General features: G+C 47.1%; 1 protein-coding gene across 2 annotated transcripts in view; it reads left to right on the forward strand.

Annotated features, from left to right (window-relative positions):
* The window catches only part of C1H1orf198 (chromosome 1 C1orf198 homolog), a 29,859-nt gene extending 13,328 nt beyond the window's left edge, over positions 1-16,531 (forward strand). The window contains exons 3-4 of one of the 2 annotated variants that reach the window (XM_054448746.2): positions 11,057-11,599; positions 13,755-16,531. In XM_054448746.2, coding sequence (XP_054304721.1) covers positions 11,057-11,599; positions 13,755-13,811 — 600 coding nt within the window. In that variant the 3' untranslated portion in view covers positions 13,812-16,531. Of the gene's footprint in view, positions 1-11,056; positions 13,733-13,754 lie in introns of those variants that run through there. The other variant, XM_063671260.1, reaches the window with a different exon arrangement.
* Positions 16,532-19,976: the final 3,445 nt, after the last annotated feature.

Genomic DNA, 19,976 nt, shown 5'->3' on the forward strand with positions numbered 1-19,976 from the left:
GATTGATAGACATAGACATCCATTTAGCTAATTCATCCCAACTTGGATCACTAATTCTGTCTCCCAGTCATTCTTCTTCTTCATCATTATCATCATCATTGCCTGAGTTGCTTAAGAGCATCAAGCTTCACTGATTTTAATTCATTTTCCCCATCTCCTAAGTTGCCCCAGTGAAAGTACATTCATAAGCAAAATGACTAAAAGACAGGTGTCTTTAACCCAAGGGACAGAAATAAAAGACCAAGATTTTCTGAATTCTAGAACATTTGGTGATGTGTGTTGGAGGGTTCTTTACGTCATGAGAGTGTGTTACAGACAGAGATGGCGGTGAGCCTGGTATAAGGCTTGGACTGCTGGTCAGATCAAGGTTTTTAAATACTGATACTTCAAGGCACTTGTTTTTTGGTTTTTCACTTGTCCACATCATTGCTGAACAGAGTCCTTATCCCAGCAAGAGGCCTGTGAGGAGGGTGGGCCAGAGTGGTCCATGAAGGACCCTGAGAGGCCCTCATGTAGGCAACTGTGTCTTAAAATGAAATATTGCCCAAGGGTTCAGATGGACAAGGACAGCTGGCACTGTTCTTGGCACACAGACAGTATTTAGTAAGCTATTGCCGATTGCCCTGGGTGAAGCGAGCTGGCCTCAGGGCGTGGGAGCGTGGGACAGTTGAGATGAGTGTTAGAGTTAAGAGGTGGTTTTGGGGAAGATATGGCATTGATGTAGTCTCCCTAGGGATCGGGTACTGGTTGCAGGGGTGACCAACGTTGTCTTGGGAGAGAGCATAAGATGTGAAGGAGCCGCCTGCAATTGGAATAGCTCCTAAATCCAACACTGGATCCTGTGTCTACTGACATTGCAAAGGAAGTCATAGGTGGGTAAAAAGTGCATCATTACATTGATTCTTAGCCAGGGCCCTCAATATTCCTCTTCTATGGGCTCCCAAAATGGGTAATTGTGAGAACCACTAATCCTATAGATGATATCTAGTGGTAATAGCCAGGTAGATTCTCTGTGTGTTGGAAATAAGCAGCCTTGGGTATGGTGGCCCAGAAAGCAGTGCAGATTTTCCTGGACTGGGTCTGTATTTGATGATATCATAGTGATAAAGGCAAAGGAAAGTGAAAAATAGTTAAAGTGTCCTAAGACCTAAGCTCATCATGTTCCCCACGAGAATATCTGTTGTCTTAAGAATTTACCTTGTTAAATGTTCCCGAATCAGCTATTTGTGGCACAGGACATTTCATCTTTCATTAACTTGGCATAAATGACATTCTGGGACAAGGTGGTGCAGCTCCTCGAGTGGCCACTGATACAGGCACAGCTGCTGGGGCCAGAGTGGGAAACAGGTGCCTGGAGAAGATCTCGAGAACAAAGAGAGCAAGTACAGTCCACTTGAATCACACTTGTGCTGAGAGGCTCATTGTCCACAGATGGCAGCATATCTGGTCCCTTAGGAACCAGTGTAAATTGAGGAAGCTTGCTAAAATCTGGTTAACATGTGTCACTCATCATAACTTGCATCCTTTTAGTAAGTGTAGTCTTCATAGCTCAGAGTTTGCAGTTTCATTTCATGTTCCTGTTAGATGAGAGTTTCAGTTTGTTTTACAAACTGTTGGGCTCACTCTGTGTCCTCACCTTCCTGTTTGATCTCTCGAGGTCAGACTTACTATAGTTTGCTATTAGAAACGTCTAGGGGCAAAATAGAGGGTATCTCGGAGAGCAAGGGAGCTGTCCCTTCCTCCTTCTTCACTAGGCATTGCCGAGTTTTAAAAAACCCATCACTCATTCCTCCTTAGTCTTAACCCTGGAGTGCCCGGCCACCCTGCTTGAAGAGATTTGCCAAACTCTTCTTAGGACTTAAAGGCTTATAAGATCCTCATTGGAAAGCCACAAACAGGAGGTGGCTTTAGTGAAGGTAGGACCCCCCCAATCCCCAATTGCAGGACTGGAGGGAGACTTGGACCCCATTTCTTGTTACCTCTCAATTGATGTCTTCCTCACTCTATCAGTTCTCTATAGATGCATAACAAACTTAGTGGCTTGAAGCAGCATTTTATGTGCTCATGATTGTGTGGGTCAATGGTCAGAGCAGGGCTCAGCTGGACTGTTCTTCCATTGGCCTTGCCTGGGATCACTCATGTGTCATCTGATCGCCTGATGGGAGCTGGGTGCTCTGAGAACCTTGCTCATGTGTCTGGTTGGTGCTGGCTGTTAGCTGGGCCCCATGTCTCCAGCAAAGCCAGCCTGGACTTCTTCACACAGAGATGGAGAGATCCGTGTGTGGGAATGGAAGCCTACGAGGACTCTTTTGAAGCTTAGGCTGGGCAATTGCATAGTATCACTTCTGCTGTGTTCTGCTGGTCAAATCAAGGCACAAGCCAGGCCAGATTCAATGTGTGAGGAAAGAGATTGCGCCTCTTGATAGAAGAGCTGCAGAGAGTTTGCACCTATTTTAAATCTAAGATTGTATGATGTCATTCATTCCATGGTTAACCTTGGCCATTTCTTTCCATTTTTAATTAATCACTCATTGATTTTTTTAAGTTTTATTTTTAATTGTGGCAAAATACACACAACATAAGATTTTCCATCTTAATCATGTTTAAGTGTATAATCTGGTGGCATTCAGTACATTCACATTTTTGTGCAAACATCACCATCATCCATCTCGAGAACTCTTTTTAAAAATTATTATTTTTTAATTGACAAATGAAAAATTATGTATATTTATGATGTACTACAAGATGTTTTGATACGTGCGTACATTGTGGAATGATTAAGTCAAGCTAATCCACACCTCCAGAACTCATCTTGCAAGACTGGAACTCTGTTCCCATTAAAGAATGACTGCCCCCTACTCTCGCTAGCCCGCGGCAGCCACCATCCATTTTCTGTCTCTGAAATCATTCATTGATTTTTTTTTTCCAGTAGACATTTATTGTATACCCCGTTTATGTCAGACATAATGCTGCAGGCCCAGAGTTGAGCATATGCCACTTATGTGCTCGAACAATAGCTCAGTGAGTGGACAGCTGTGTTTGGTGGCAAATCTCACTTAGCACAAAAGCTATAGCCACCAAGTCACTCCAGTCATTTTCTCCATATGTTTAACTCATATTTGTACACATGTTGGGTAGATGTAACCTCATGCCCTTCTTCGGCTATTCAGTTCAACAGACATTTAGTGGATGCCAGCAGAGTGCCCAGCTCTGACTTCTCCATCCCCTGACAAATCTACCTACACAAGGGTAAGCCTGACCCAAGATCATGGCCATGGGCAGAGTTAAGAATCGCAGGGATTTTTGGTTTCTCACCCAACTGCTGCACCTCTGTATGGGTTCCTTTCTCTTGGCCAGCCCATGACCATTCCACCTCCACAGAATGAGCTGCGGTTGTGCTTGGGACCTGTGGTCGCTGCCCCCATGCAACGTGGCTTTGATCAGGAGAGCTCGCTGCAGCCTCGCGGTAGCAGCTGTGCACCCGCCTGGTTTTCCAGCCTGTCCGCCCTGCCTCGGTTGCCTCCTTTGAGGCTGATCCTGGCTGTGGTGCCTCTGTTGCCCAGACTTCTTCCATCACGGAAGGGAGGCCTGCTGGTCCCAGAAGGGGTGGGGGTGGTCGTGATTGTCATCTTTTCCACTCATCTATCAGCTTGGCAGGCATGCCAGGGGAAAGGGGGCCAGTGGGGACCTAATGTTGCATTCCTGTCTCATGCTACTGCTGTTTCGAGAGGAAAAAACTCAGCACTTAGAAGGCTCCAGACGGGAGGAGGCAGGGAGTGGAGAGAGGATTCTTTACATTCCCCAGGCGGTGTGGGCTGGAGAATTCAGAGGAGAAAATGCCTTTGGGGCAGGTCAGGCCCTGCTTCAAAGTTGGCTGGGCTCTTGGGACCCCATCCCCAGCCTCGGTTGGCTGGGCTCTTGGTTGGCTGGGCGTTGTGACCCTGTCCCCAGCCTTGCCCCTCCCCCAAGCTGTCTGGCTGCTTCTCCTTTCTGGCCACCGCCTTCCTTCACCTGATGTCCAGCTGCCATTAGGGCAGTAAGTAGGTTGGGCTGGGGATCGGTTCCTTGATTTCATGGGTATCAAAAGATCTCGGGGGGCTAATATAGATCATTCCCAGAGTAGGGAAGCCTTCCAGACGCCTCCTTGGGAAGACACATAAGCATTTATGAGCACAGGCCCTTCCTCCATGCTGTGTCCATGATAGGGATGTGTGTGCACTCTGAATTCTTTCACCCTTGGGAGGCTGGTGTCCCTGTTCACGCTGTGGGTCAGGACACCGGGATGCAGGGGGTCAGGTGCCTGGCAGGTCGAGTGGGCGGAGAGCAATTGGAGCTCAGGCCTGTCTGTGACTTGCGGGGCTTTGCTGCCCATGGTGGGACAGAAGGGCTGTTCCAGCAGGATGTTCCTGGACATAGAGGATTCGTTGGCTCTGCTCGATGGTTCCTCCTCACTACCAGTCACGGGGCTTCTGAGAGGCAGGACACCATGGGGCTGCATCCACCCACCCATAGCTTGGTCTCTGCGCTCCTCACCGAGACCCCTGTCTCTGCCCAGCAGTCCCCTCCCTCCCTCCTGCCCCTCCTGTGGGCTGTGCCTCACCCCTTCCTGAGACAACAGCAGACCCCTGTGTGGCCCTGCTCTCGGCCTTTCCCTGCTCTCCATGTGTGTGGGACGATGCGTCACTCGCTCAGCCCTGCCCTCAGCCCTGCCCTCAGCCCTGCACTGCCATCCCACAGGCTCTGTTCTTACCCACCTCAGGGACCATGTTCTCTTGGACCTCAGTGTTTTGCTCTGTCCCCTGACCCCCATCCACCTGAGAAGGCCCCACCTGCCCTCCAGACTCAGCACAAATCCTCTTTTTACAGTTGTCCCAATCAGGAATCTCACCACGTGCCGGGTCTGTGCTGAGCACCCTCCCTGCATTGCAGAGTGTAATCCTCACAGCAACCCACCTTACAGGTGAGGAAACCATGGCATAAAGTGAGGATGTGAACCAGGCAGTCCTAAGCCCAGGGCTGGGCTCTTAACCCCTATGCAGCTTCCAGAGTTACCCTCTTCCCTGTTACCGTTAGGAAGCACTGTGACAGAGGAAAAATGGGGATTGTGCTGATGAATTCCTTGTTGGTGCGTCTTTGTCCCTGTGAGATGATGAGCCTAGAATGGCAGACACAATTATTTGTCCCTTAACCTTGACAACCTTGGGGCCTGGTGCACTTGTGCACCCATTTCCTGTTGGGCCTCAGCTGAGTTCTCCCTGGCTGGTGTTTTTTGCCTAGAGGCTGACGGGGTGGGTGTTTGTTTGCTTACATCCATGGCCTGTCTCTTTGGGCCCCTGGGTTTGTCCCTGTCAGCTGCCACTTCTACTAAATTTGTGATTCTAAAGGTTTTTAGTGTCCTCCCGCTCATCTTCCTCCTCTTCCCTCTTTGGAGGGGAGGTGGGAAGAATAGATGTTAAGTGGTTGGTGAATGTATTAGGATTTGCTCCAGTAAATGATGATCTTTTCTGACAAGGCTTCTGTAGCCTTTGTCTCAACAATTTAGATCTGTCCGAGGCTGCCAAGCCAAACAGTTAGTTTTGGCAGCCTGCACTCGTCTTTTACTGAAATATTACACATTCCTCTTCAGTGAGTGGGACGTTAAAAATAGACACTGGGCTCAGTTGTGGTCCTTCTGTTTTTAGAACAGACGTGGCCAACTGAGACCCAGTTCCCCGCATGGGGTGACTGACGCCCAGCCCTGGCCTGGCTGGAGGGAGTCCTCCCAGCAGAGCCTCCGTGGGCACTTGGGACATTGAGGCTGGGCTGTCAGAGTTGCCGTCAGGAGGGACGGCTTCCTTGTGGACTCTCCTATCTCCGCTGTCTCAAAGACTATAGAAGACCGCTAAGTTGAATCCCCAAACCCCGGCTTTCTGTCTGTGGCCAGCGCCCATGAGTTGGCGTCCCGTGGCCCATGGGTTCCTCCTCTTCATGAGCCTCATCCTCCCGCCAGCCCTGGCTCCCTGTTGCTCAGTGCCATGGAAGAGGGCTGACATGACCTCCTTTCTCAAGAGCCCAGCTCTTTTTCCACACCTGTAGAAAATGGACTTTTGTTCTAGGCAAGTCTAGGATGTGCCCTGGACTGGAAGAGACGGGGAGTGGCCAACAGTGTGCAGTCACCGAAGCAAAAAGCAGTAAAACTTACTTTGAAATGGCAAAAGGGGCTCTGCCTTCCTATGGCCTGCATGTCGGTGTGTCTTTGAAAATGGACTTGGAGCCACTTTTCGCTCTGTCCTGGTGCTGCGTGCACAGACACCAGTACCGGTCCCCCCTGGGTAGAATGAGGTCCCTGGGAGGGATGGGCTGCAGTTCCTGAGAGATAGGCTTGATCTCCCCTGGACCCCCACCTGGCCCTGCTAGAGTCTGTTTTTATTATAGTTCCTGGAGTTTTTAGAGCTGAGCAGAGTCGGATTTAGACAAGAAAAAAGATTCTTCCCCTACCCCAAAAGGTTTGTGTTTAGAAATTCTAGATGACAAACCCTTTTCCTTTGGGGAAAGCAGTGGGGAAGAGGCCTAGCACCCAGCAGGGTGATGGACGAAGGCAGGTTTTTTTTTGGTATATCATATTTTGAAATATTGATGGGGTACATGTGATATTTTGTGAAATCATAGACTGTATGTTCGAGTTAGGGTATTTGGGGTGTCCATCACTTCAAGTATTTATCATTTCTATGTGTTGGGGATCTATGTGTTGGGGACATTTTACATCCTCTCTTATAGCTATTTCAAAATACACAACACACTTAACTGTAGTCACCCCGCTCTGCTGTTAAACACTACAGCAAACACTTACTCCTTCTATCTCATTAACCAACCTCTCTTCATCCCCTTCCTACCCACACACCCTTCCCAGCCTGCAGTATCTATTTCTTCTACTCCCTGCCTTCATGAGATCATCAGGGCTGTTTTGTTAAAGGAGATTGTAGTTATACGTTATTTGCAAAATTTTGAACAGCATACACATACATAGGGAAAAAGACTTAGAACTTTTTTCTTCGTTAAGTTCTTGTCTTCCGCATAGTCACCTCCAGACCCCCTGAACTAGGTAGCTGCTTCTGCCAGCAAAGCCCTCTCCTCTAGCCAGATGACACCCTCCTCTGAAGAGCTGTTGCCAGGTCTCCAGGTCTCCTGTTACCCAAGCAGGGCTGGGAGCGACCTCTGTCATTCTGTTTGAGGAGGTCACACCCAGCTAAGTGCTGCCCGGTTCCCTTCCGCGGCGCCCCTGAAGCAGCCCAGGAACCACTGTGACGGGCGTTTCCCCCCAGCATCCCTGGCTCTGCCCACTGCTGCCCTCCACGTACACAGGAAGTTCTGTCTCACCTTCTAGAGGCTTCTTAGCAAAGACACCCATGGGAGAAATTGCTGATCCTAAAAAAGCCTGGGGTTTGACGAAGTGCTCAGTTTTAAGTGCCTTCCTTACACTACAATTTCCAGATCAAAGTCAACTCTGTGCCCTGAGTTGGGCCCCACTTCCGAGCCATTTTTAGTGATTTGCCTATTTCAAGAAACTATCATCTCTATCCCACAGTCTTTCTGTATTCTATTGTGGAATTTGGAAATATGCAGAGTATTCAGAATGCATCACTCAGAAACAGTCCTTTAAAATCAAATTAGATCACATACATACATAAAGAAATCCCACTGTATCCACTGCTCCCGGCGGCTTCCTTGGATGTCATACCTGGTGGCCACCTGTTGTTTTGCAATGCAGGGATGCCCAGCCATGGATTCAGGCTTAGAATCTCTCGATCCAGGTTGAAATCCCAGCTGCACAATCTCCTAATGGGCTGGTGACCTAGGACAATTTAATTCATCACTCCGATTCTCCATTTTCTCATTTGTAGAATGAAAATAATAATAATTTAGAAACAACAGTCCTGATACATGAGGCACACTGAGTAATCTACATTGCCTTTAACCAGAGAACCAATGCTTTGATGGCTGTTTCTTGTTTTTTTTTTTTTTTTTTTTTGAGACAGAGTCTCATTCTGTTGCCCAGGCTGGAGTGCAGTGGCGCGATCTTGGCTCACTGCAACCTCTGCCTCCTGAGTTCAAGCGATTCTCCTGCCTCAGCCTCCTGAGTGGCTGGGATTACAGGTGTGCGTCACCATGCCCAGCTGATTTTTATATTTTTAGTAGAGACAGGGTTTCACCACGTTGGTCAGACTGGTCTCAAACTTCTGACCTCGTGATCTGCCCGCCTCGGCCTCCCAAAGTGCTGGAATTACAGGCGTGAGCCACTGCGCCCAGCCCATGGGTTTTATTTCCTATAACACTGAGCTTCAGGGCAGCCTAGGCTTGCGTTTTAAACTTGAATTCTTCATGGCCTCGTGATCTCATCTCCCAAGCCTGGAGGGAAGACATCTGACCGTCAGAAGCTGGACTTTTGGAAATCTCAGACTCAGAGAGCGTGTGCCGCTTTCTATGTACAGGACCTAAAGTTCACACAGGAAAAGCAGTATTTCCATCCTTGCCCTGACAAATATGCACCTGCCCATTGGCGAGAATCCTGGGAGAGTGCTGCTGTCTGCAGAAACTTAAAGAACTGAACAGACCATTGATTATGTGAAAGACTGTGCATGAAAGGCATGAAGAACCATGTTTTGTATCTGAAGTTAGCACAGGCAGTTTTAAATTATTATACTCAGTGACTAAAAATGCCACTCTGATGTACATCTGGTGGCATTAGAAATTGGGGCAGCCGCTAGAAAGCAGATTTGATAGTATGCATCCAAAACCATAAAAAGGAAAGGTTTAAATTGTTTGTATTTTGATATTTCACTTCTAGAAATCTGTCTAAAGAAATTAACCCAAAATGGGGAAGAGATTGTATGCATGAAGATGTTTATGGCAACCTTAATTATAACAACAAGGCTTAGAAATAGCAAATTGTCTGATAATAAGAAAATGGTTAAGTAGGTGGCGTGACAGCTACTGAAATATTTTTACAACCATTAAAAAGAATGGTTATAATGACCATACAGCAACATGGATGATGCTTATGATTAAGTGAAAAAGCAGTACCCCAAATCACATGCCCAACAGAACTACAGCCTTATAAAACACATATATGAAAATGGTTACATAGAAATAACAAAAAGCAGTAGTGATTATGGGAGGAGGGAAGGGTTGTGACTGATTCTTTTTCTTTTTTCTATTTCCCAAACTTTCTGTCATGTAGTTTTATTACTTTTATTTATTTGTTTTTAATGTATATTTTCTTTTTTTCTTTCCTTTTCTTTTTTTTTTTTTTTGAGATGGAGTTTCATTCTTGTTGCCCAGGCTGGAGTGCAATGACGTGATCTTGGCTCACCGCAACCTCCACTTCCCAGGTTCAAGCGATTCTCCTGCCTCAGCCTTCCTGAGTAGATGGGATTACAGGCTCCTGCCACCACGCCTGGCTAATTTTGTATTTTTATTAGAGAGGGGGTTTCTCCATGTTGGTCAGGCTGGTCTGAAACTCCTGACCTCAGATGATCTGCCCACCTCGGCCTCCCAAAGTGCTGGGATTACAGGCGTGAGCCACCGTGCCTGGCCTATTTTTAGTATGTTTTTTGAGACAGGGTCTTGCTCTGTTGCCCAGGCTGGAATGCAGTGATGCAATCATGACTCACTGCAGCCTTGACCTCCCAGGCTCAAGCAATCCTCCCACCTCAGCATACTGAGTAGCTGGGGACCACAGGCGTGTGTCATCATGCCTGGCCATTTTTTTTTTTTTAAATTTTTAGTAGAGAAGGGGTCTCACTTGTTGCCCAGGCTGGTCTCAAACTGGGCTCAAACGATTTTCTATCCTTAGCCTCCCAAAGTGCTAGGATTACAGGCGCGAGCCACCACATCTGGCATATTAATTTATTTTAGAAAGAGGCAGGGAAGTATGAGGGAGTAGAAATGGTGAGGGAAGAGAGAATTGATTTTAGAAATGATTGAGATTACAAATTGCTTGTTCTGCAGAGCTTGGAAGACAACATTCTACTCCAAAGAGGAGGTTTAGGTTGCCATGTAATGATTTTGTTGGTCAAAACAGCTCAGCAGTGTCATTTTTAGAGATCACTGTAGTTAGCAGCATCCAGATCAAGGAAGGCATTTTGTGGGTGCTCAGATGTGGGGCATAGGGTGTGATGGGTGCCAGGCCCTGCCCTGTCCTCTGGGTGTTTGTGATCTGAGGCTGGGTTCTGACCCTGGCTGCGAAGTGGCCTTTTGTTGCAGTGTGCACCTTTCCTCATTATCCTCCCAGTGAGGGTTGTCACCTGCCAGAAAGGTGCTAGAACCACACTGAAGGAGACAGGCGGGTGCCCTGTTTACCAAGCAGAGAGCCCTTACTCATCGGTAATACTCAGATAGCTTGAGCTGCATGTAGCATAGTGCATGAGGGAGTGTATTAGTGTGTTCTTGTGTTGCTTTAAAGAAATACCTGAGACTGGGTAATTTATAAAGAGAGGAGGTTTAATTGGCTCACGATTCTGCGGGCTGCACAGGAAACATGGCATCGGCATCTGCTTGGCTTCTGGGGAGGTCTCGGGGCTGTGGCTCATGGTGGCAGGTGGAGGAGAGCAGGTATCTCACATGGCAGAGCAGGAACAAGAGGGAGAGAGTCAGGGGGAGGTGCCCCACCCTTTTAAATGACCAGATCTCATGGGAACTCACTATCATGAAGACAGCACCAAGCCATGAAGTCACTATCATGAACACAACATCCGCCCCCATGGTCCAGACACCTCCTACCAGGCCTCACCTCTAGCCCTGGGGATTACAGTTCAACAGAAGATTTGGGAGGGGACCACCACCCACAGTCTCTTACCCGGCCTTGGCATTTAAGCTTCTGATGCATTTCAGGTGTGCAATGGGAGTCCTGACCATACCCACCACTCAGGACAGACAGTTCCAGCACATGGGCAACAGCTCGTGTGTGGCTGGTGTGCGTCCTTATGCTGAGGAGGGGGGTGCGTGAGCTGGCACACCTGTGATGGTCGATTCTCAGGATTACTTTCTTTTTTCTGTCCTTTCTCACGTCCCACCGTAGAGTCAGATGGAGTTCAGTATCTCCGCCCTATCCATCCAGGAGCCGAGCAACGGCACTGCCGCCAGCGAGCCCAGACCACTGTCCAAAGCTTCCCAGGGCTCCCAGGCCCTCAAGTCCTCCCAAGGCAGCAGGTCCTCCAGCCTGGACGCCCTGGGCCCCACCAGGAAAGAGGAGGAAGCGTCCTTCTGGAAGATCAATGCCGAGCGGTCCCGAGGGGAGGGGCCTGAGGCCGAGTTCCAGTCGCTGACCCCTAGCCAGATCAAGTCCATGGAGAAGGGGGAAAAGGTCTTGCCTCCCTGCTACCGGCAGGAACCTGCCCTGAAGGACAGGGAGGCCAAGGTGGAAAGGCCCAGCACCCTCCGTCAGGAGCAGCGTCCACTTCCCAACGTGAGCACCGAACGTGAGAGACCCCAGCCTGTCCAGGCCTTCAGCAGCTCTCTGCACGAGGCTGCCCCCTCCCAGCTCGAGGGGAAGCTGCCATCTCCTGACGTCAGGCAGGACGATGCGGAAGACACCCTGTTCTCGGAACCCAAGTTTGCACAGGTGAGTGGCCTGCACCAACGCGTCCTCAGATGGGATGGCACCTTATTCCACGGGGACCGAGAGGGTCCCCCACAAAGCAGGCAGGCCACAGGTGCCCATGCTCTTTTTCCTCTCCCCCCTCCTTCCTCCTTCCCCTGCCTCTTTCTCAGAGGATGCCTAGGCTCAGGGTGCTGAGCCACCAACAAATATGCAACAAGACAAGTCTTGCAAGTCCATCTGGGTGCCCTAATTTGTTTACCAGTCAGGGTTCTGCGGCCCACTGCGCTTTCCCGTGTGTGGGGGCTGCCATCAGAAGAGGCCCCTGGAAGGCGCTGCGCCCAGGGCTATCACAGCTCAAGGCTGTGTTGGGCCTTCTTTTTGGGAGCTGTCCATAGAGGCCATGGTCTGTTCTTTAGGATTGGTCTGGATTTGGGCCAGGGGAGCCGCCTGTTGGCAAGGCGGGCAGGCACACTTGAGAGGCCACACTGGGTCTCGCCCCTCTGTGGGCCTCGCTGGGCTCCTCGCTGCCTTGCTGAGGAGTGAGCCCAGGATGCAGTTTCCTCCATGTTAGCCTCACCCGGCCTCCTCTGGCCCTTGAGACTCTTTGGTTCTTGTGGGTCACTCTTTTTTTTTTTTTAATTTTAATTTTTAAAATTTTTTATTTCCATAGGTTTTGGGGAACAAGTGGTATTTGGTGACATAAATTCTTTAGTGGTGATTTGTGAGATTTTGGTGAACCCATCACCCTAGCAGTGGACACTGAACCCAATTTGTAGTCTTTTATCCCTCACCCACCTCCCACTCTTTCCCCGAGTCCCCAAAGTCCATTGTGTCATTCTTATGCCTTTGCATCCTCATAGCTTAGCTCCCACTTATGAGTGAGAACATATGATGTTTGATTTTCCATTCCTGAGTTACTTCACTTAGAATAATAGTCTCCAATCCCATCCAGGTCGCTGCAAATGCCATTAATTCATTCCTTTTTATGGCTGAGTAGTATTCCATCGTATATATATACCACAGTTTCTTTATCCACTCATTGATTGGTGGGCATTTGGGCTGGTTCCATATACTGCATTTTAAAAGATTTTTATTATGGTAAAATATACAAACATTTACCATTTTAACCATTTTACAGTATAAATTTGGTGGCATTTGAGTACATTCTCAATGCTATGTAACCATCACTACCATCCATCTCCAGAACTCCTTTCATCCCTCAGAACTAAAGCTCTGGACCCGTTCAACACTAACTTCTCATTCATCCCTCCCCCCAAGCTCCTGGCAACCACCATTCCACTTTCTGTGTCTGTGAATTTGACTCCTCTAGGTACCTCATATAAGTAGCACCATATAGTGTTTACCCTTTTGTGACTGACTTATTTTACTTAGTGTGACGTCTTCAAGGTTCATTCATGTTGTAGCAAGTGTAGAATTGCCTTCTAAGGCTAATATTCCATCGTGTGGTTAGACCACATTTTGTGTATCCACTCATCCATCGACAGACACTTGGGTTGCTTCCACCTTTTGGCTATTGTGGTCTGTTAGGAATAGTGCTGCTGTGAACGTGTATGTACAAATATGTCTTCCAGCTCCTGCTTTCCCTTCTCCTGGGTGCATACCCAGATGTGGAATTGCTGGATCACATGGTGGTTCTATTTCTACTTTTTCGAAGAACCTGCATACTGTTCGCCACAGCAGCTGCGTCATTTTACATTCCCATCAACGTGGGTTCTTGTTTCTCCACTCCCTTGCAACACTTGTTATTTTCTGTGTCTTTGCTAGTGCCATGCGAAGGGGTATGAGGTGGTGTCTCACTGTGGTTTAGACTTGCCTGTCCCTGATCATGAGTGATGTTGAGCCTCATTTCATGTGCTTATTGGCCGTCTGTGTATCTTCTTTGGAGAAATGTCCAATGGTCCCTTGCCCATTTTTAAATTTTTGGTCATTTTGTTGTTGAGTTGAGATCGTCACTGATAACGTTGAATGTCCCCCAGAGTGGGTTTCCAGTGCTTCCACACCTCCCTCGGCACTGAGATAAATTGAGGTCAGGGAACCTCTGAGACAGAAGTAGGCTCTTTGATCTGGGTCGTTTTAAATGAGATGCTGTTTTTAGATTATGCATAACTGAAAAAAAAAGGCTCGTCTTACTTCCATGGTTTTGTCCCTTCTACAGGTCAGCTCAAGTAATGTCGTCTTGAAGACGGGATTTGATTTTCTGGACAATTGGTAAAATGTATTAGAAAAATACAATGAAAAACCCTAAAATGTTTTCCAAAGTGGTGTGGTGGAGGAGGATAAAAAGGGCCACCTTTTCCTGTGTATTTTCCTGGTTTCTTGATACTCTTTTCTTAATCATTTGGAAACTGGTCAATATTGCCAGATTTTTTTCTTTTTAGGTAGAACCAGATATATATGCTATTTTCAGTGATTTGATAACAGAAGTTTTACATTTGGAATTTTTAAGGTCTGTTAATAATTCAGGAGATCTTGTAAATAAAACTTCTGTTCCCAGCTCCACCCAATATTCCCCCTCCTCAAAGGATGTGTTTCAACTATGTCACAAAAATCATATAAGTGATTTCCATCTCCTTCTCCATTGTTCCCCCTCCCCCCTCCACTTTTTACCGTATGGGTTCCTTTTGGTGGGTGATTGAGGGTGATGTTATCAGCCATGACATCAGCATGCTGGCCGTGACCCCGGAGAGATTGGCCCCCAGCGACGTTCTCAGCCAGTGCTCGCAGCTGTCCGGGGCTTCTCTGGCGGAAGCCACGTCTCTCACATCATGTGCCAGCCTCCACCCTCACGCCATTTCAAGGGAACAGACTGCGGGTATGTAGCAGTGTAGTCTTTAAGCTGCCCTTAACATATTCAGAGTACGGATTGTTGTTTAAAAAAAGTTGCATGTTTAAAGAGTTTTGTATTAATTTTTCATTATTTTGTATCTAGATTATCAACAATGGGGCTACCACTTTCCTTGGTTTTGTATCCATTTCCTCTTGGAAGTTCTTGTTGCTTATGTGACCTGTTGGTTGTTCCCCGGACTGGGCACCTGCAGGAGTCAGGGCAGTAGGCAGGCGTGGCTGGAGGACAGGGCTCTTCTGCTTAGTTGTGTTAGAGTCTTCCAGCATGGGACTGGTGGGAGCAGTGGGCATTCTTTATCCTAAGGGCTAGCCAGGCTGCGTCATGACGGACCTTCCCCAGCCCTGACCACCACCAGAAGCAGAAGAGTGGAGTTTACGATCAACTCAGCAGTGCCCGTGGAGACCTGCGTGGTGTCAGTATCTCTTGGAGCTGGTCCAGACACCAAGGCTGCCCAGTGGTACAAGGTGGTCCACCTCCCCTAGGGATGCTGCTGCACTCAGAGGCTGCCCTGCCCAATGGCCCCTAAACTGTGTGAGCCTGCAGGAGGCGTCTGAGCAGAGCCTCAAGCCCGGTATGGCGCCATCTCCACGTTGCCATCACTGCATTCTCACCTGAAGCCTTAATCTCTGCGACCCCTGCCAGTGAGCGCTCGGTTTCAATACCAAAGTGTGTCTTCTTCTTCTTTTTTTTTAAATGCCTGTTTCATAGGACCTTCTGAAATGATTTCCAGAATATTTTATCTGGCTCCAAAATAAAGCACATAGCAATCCACCTCAACCCCTCATCACCTCCAGGAAAGTTTCTGCCAAAGCTGTGGCATAGCCAACTTTTGGTTTGGTTCTTGCCAATTGCTTTATGTCCCTAAGCCTCATTTGGATCCTTGGGGTGTAGTTTATCTTTCTGCTTCAGTGATTTACTGTAACTTTTCAAATATTGGTTCTTTCTGTACCATTTAAGTATAGTTGATATATGTGAGGCAAAAAAGGGTTTCAGCGTGGTGGTGAGGGAAAAGGGAGCTTAGAAATCCCAGTTGGCACAGCCTGGGCAAGCGCCAGCTCTCCTCGGGGCTAACGGCACTGTTCACACAGGGATCCTCAGAATCAGCGGCCACCTGCCTCCGCCTTCTGCCTGGAGAGCATGGGGCTGCTGTAGAACCTGTGGTAGCAAATGTATATGTATGAGTTTGTATTCTGTAGCGTTGGTGTAGCACAGAAGAAAGACCTGTGTCCTACACAGTAGGCCAAGGCTATCTGCCTCTTCTATTGGGAGAAATTCTAATTTCTTTCCCACTTTCTCAAAAAGCCCAATATTCCCTCCAAGTTCTTCTTGGTGCTGAGAGCTGTAGGAAGTATTGAAAGCTTCTGCCTCACTTAGTACCGTCTGGGGCCCAGCACCCAGCAATGTTAACTCTAATAATGTTTCTTAATGGTATAGCCTCCTGAGATTAAATGTAAAATCACAAATTAGGAAATCTTGGAGGGAGTCCTCAAGTTGTATTGCTTTGCTGTGCTTTTGGAAGAAGGGACGACCTGGAGGACACAGGCTCATGTGTGGGTCTTCATCCTGCCTGACCGGCAGATCTTCCTCTCCGCCTTGGGCAAAGTCTATGCGAAGATGGTTTCTCAGCTCTCCATTTGCCATGATTTTCCTCGCATGCATCAGGAAGGAGTTTCTCAAACCAGGAGTTTATATTTATTTTTTAGAAAATACACACTTTTCAGGAGAAACCTGAGCATGATTTTGGATTCTCCACCTCCCCCCAGTCTCTGCACCTGGGATTCAGCTCAAGGATTCAGTGTCTTCATTTTTACAAAAGTTCCCCCAAGAAATCAGCAACCAGCCTCTGTTTCATCTGGGAGCCCCTCCCTTGGCCCCCTGGGTTTGGGGGTGCTGCCCCACTGGGAACAGCGGGGGTCTGTCACCCGTCTGAGCCGCACCCCCCTGTGTGGATTTCAGGAAGAGCCTCCCTTTCTTTGCGTCTCCCTTTCTTTAATTAATGTTTTCAAAAGTAATAAATTCTTACTGACGACTTGTAACTTAGTCATATTTTATACTTGTAGCCTTTAATAAAGCCATTTTAAAAATGCTATTTGTGTCTGTGATGGGCCTCTGCTGGTGTCAGGAAGCCTATGGAGTTGATTGCAGTTGAACACAAAAGAGAAAAAGGGGTTTGTGCTAGTGAAAGCTAGCTTAAGCCACTTCCAGAAGCCTGCTTTGCAGTCTTGGCGTGGTCCTCTCTGCAGGTTTGTGGGAGGTGATGGCTGCTAGTAGGAGGGGTGGGCTCTGTCCTGGGGGACACTTGCACAGCCCTCGGGCGAAATGGAAGCATCAGCAAGGCTTTCCAGACAAGCTTATTGTATTGGGTGACTGGCTCTGAAAAGCTGCCTTCCTGAAAGCTTTCATGTTGCATCTAGTTAAAGCTGATTTTTGGTGGGAGGATGGGGAATAGAAATACAAAATAAAATATGGCCAGTCAGTCCTATTCCATTCATTAAAGTGTAGGTGGTAAATTACCAACTATAGATTAAGGAGATGTCAATTTTTCATATCAAATAAGCTTTTAAGACTAAAAATGGTGAAAAATGCTGACTTAGGTTGGCAGACTTCTCCTAACTTATGCACAGTGGGACCTTGCTGCTTTCAGGACTGGAGGTTTCTGGGAGAGTGAGTAATTGCACCTGCCGACTTAGTGGCGTATAGTATTTGTGATGAAGTTTGTGGGTCATCAGTGTTGGATGATTTTATCTACACATTATGAGAGGAAACAACATAGCTCCCAAGCTTCTAGGTTTGGCAGTAACTCAGTATGTGTTATTAACACATCTTTTAAAAAGGTGTTTCTGTGCAAGAGGGAGGAGTCACCAACAGAGAGGCAAAACCTACCTGGGTGTATTCAGCACTTTGCAGCCAGGGAGGGAATATGCTGAATCCGGGGGAACAAGAATGCTAGCTGTTGCGGGGTGGGGCCATTCGTGGCCTTTCCGGGGAGTTTTTTGTTTTTTTGTTTTTTTGTTTTTTTTGCCCGAGGCAGTCTTCTGATAACTTACCAGCTTTCTGGGAACATGGGTACCAAGAGGGAGCTCCCTAGGAGGAAATCAGTGATTCTGAATCACACCTAAACTTGGGTAGAAAACAAGTGGGCAACCCTGGATATAAGATAAACTTTAAAAATTAAGAGCAGGGCATTGGTTTGCTGGGGAGGCATAACAAGATGCCTCAGGCTGGGTGGCTTCAACAGAAGCTTATTTTCTCACAGTTCTGGAGGCTGGAAGTTCCAGATCAAAATGTCAGCAGGGTTGGTTTCTGAGGCCCCTCTTCCTGCTGTGTCCTCACCAAGGTCATTCCTCAGTCTGTGCTGTCTGTGTCCAAACCTCTTCTTAGCAGGACATCAGTCGTATTGGGTTAGGACCCACCCTAGCCACCCCATTGTAACTTAATTACTATTCTAATGGCCCAGCCTCCAAGTAGTCACATTCTGAGATACTGGGGGTTAGGACTTCAACATAAAGGAATTTGGGGTGGAGGTGGGACAATTCAGCTCCTAACAAGCAGTAATTTGAACTAGAAACAAAAAAATACCCCTCATAATGGCAGGCACAAATACAGTGTCCAGGAATCAATGTAAATGCACAGACTTCTTTAAGGAAAACCCTAAAAGTTAAATAGAAAAATTAGAAGAAGATCTGAATAATCCTGGATGGGATAGCAATATAAAATAAGTTACTTCTTCCCAAATAATTTCATAAAGTTAGTGCAACTTTTTTTTTTTTTTCGAGGTGGAGTCTCGCTCTGTCGCTCAGGCTGGAGTGCAGTGGTGCGATCTCAGCTGACTGCAAGCTGCGCCTCCCGGGTTCGCGCCATTCTCCTTCCTCAGCCTCCCGAGAGTTAGTGCAACTTTAATAAAAATTCCAGTTGGATAGTTTGAGAAATCTGATAAATGACTCTAAGTTATAAACAGAGAAATAGTTCACTAAAGAAGTGAGGTAGGGGTGGCTTGCTGTGTTATGAAAACATGTTACAGGGCCATGGAATTACAGTTTGTGGGTATTGGTACAAGGACAGAGAACTAGAGGAATGAAACAGGATGGAGAGCTCAGGGACAAAGCCATGTATCTTTGGGAACCTAATTTACAATCAAAATGGCACCACAAACTGGCAGGGAAAAGGAAGGATACTCACTATAAGGGTGGATGAATTTGCACAGAGAAATGTAAATGTGGATTCCTACCCAACACTATGTAGAAGGCGAGTTCTAGGGATTAAAGACCAGATTGTAATAGGTAAAAGTGTAAAGCTAATAGAGGAAAATAGCTTGTGACGTAGGGCAAGAAAGGTCCTTAAAACTTCAAAAGCACAAACCATAAAGCAAAATTACCTGATTACATAAAAGTTTAGATTTCTGTCAGTGAAGATGGATAGAGTTAATTAGCTGAGAGAATGGAGAAGATGTTTGCTATGTCAACTCCGATAAAGCACAAGCATCAAGAATATAGAGGGCACTCCAGTAAATTAACAAAAGGAGGTCAGTGATCTCAATAGAAAATTAACAGAGAAAATCCTAAAAACCATCAGTCTATGAAAAGGTGCTAAAAATAACTGGTAGAGAAAAAAAAAGTAGAGAACTGGATCATGCCAAGTGTTGGCAAAAATGGGATAAAGCAGTGGTTCTCAGCTGCAGAGACTCCCCCCACCCCAGGGGATATTTGGCAGTGTCAGCGGACATTTTTTATTGTTACAACTGGGGAGGGAGGTGCTACTGGCATTCGGTGGATAGAGGCCAGGTATGCTGCTAAACGTCCTACAGTGCACAAGGTACTTCCCCACAACCAAGAATTATCCAGCTCCAAAGGGTAACAGGGTCAAGGCTGAGAAATCCTGAGGTGGAGGAACTGTGCAGCCAACGTGTCAAGAGTAATCTGGTACTATTTTGCCAAATTATTTATACGTATATTCTGTGACCCCATAATTTCCCTCCAGCATATATATATATCCCTTAGAAGTTCTCACACAGCTACTTAAGGGACCTGTTCATTGTACAGGGCTGTTCACTGCAGTGCTGTTTGTTTGTGGGAGTTGGAAGCAAGCTGGATGTCTATCATTGGAAGGAGGGCTAGGTGCAGCCACACCATGGAGTATTATGTAGCAATTAACAGCAATGAATTAGATGTATACATAGAAATATGGATGGATCTGGACAAGCATATTATTGGAAAAAGGAAAACACAAAATGGAATATTGTCTTAGTCCCTTTTCTGTTGTTTATAATAGAAGAGCTGAAATTGGGTAATTTATAAAAGAAAGGTATTTATTTCATACAGATATGGAGGCTGAGAGGTACAAGGTTGAGGGGCTGCATCTGGTGAGGGCCTTCTTGCTGGTAGGGACTCTCTGAGAGTCTCAAGGTGGTGCAGGCTATCACATTGTGAGGGGACTGAGTGTGCTACTGTGCTAGCTCAGGTCTCTCTTCCTCTTCTTATAAAGCCACGAGTCCCACTCCCATGGTAACTCACTAAATTAATCCATTAATCTGTT

The sequence above is a fragment of the Pongo pygmaeus genome, chromosome 1 (genome assembly GCF_028885625.2).
Source record: "Pongo pygmaeus isolate AG05252 chromosome 1, NHGRI_mPonPyg2-v2.0_pri, whole genome shotgun sequence".
NCBI classification, from domain to species: Eukaryota; Metazoa; Chordata; class Mammalia; order Primates; family Hominidae; genus Pongo; species Pongo pygmaeus.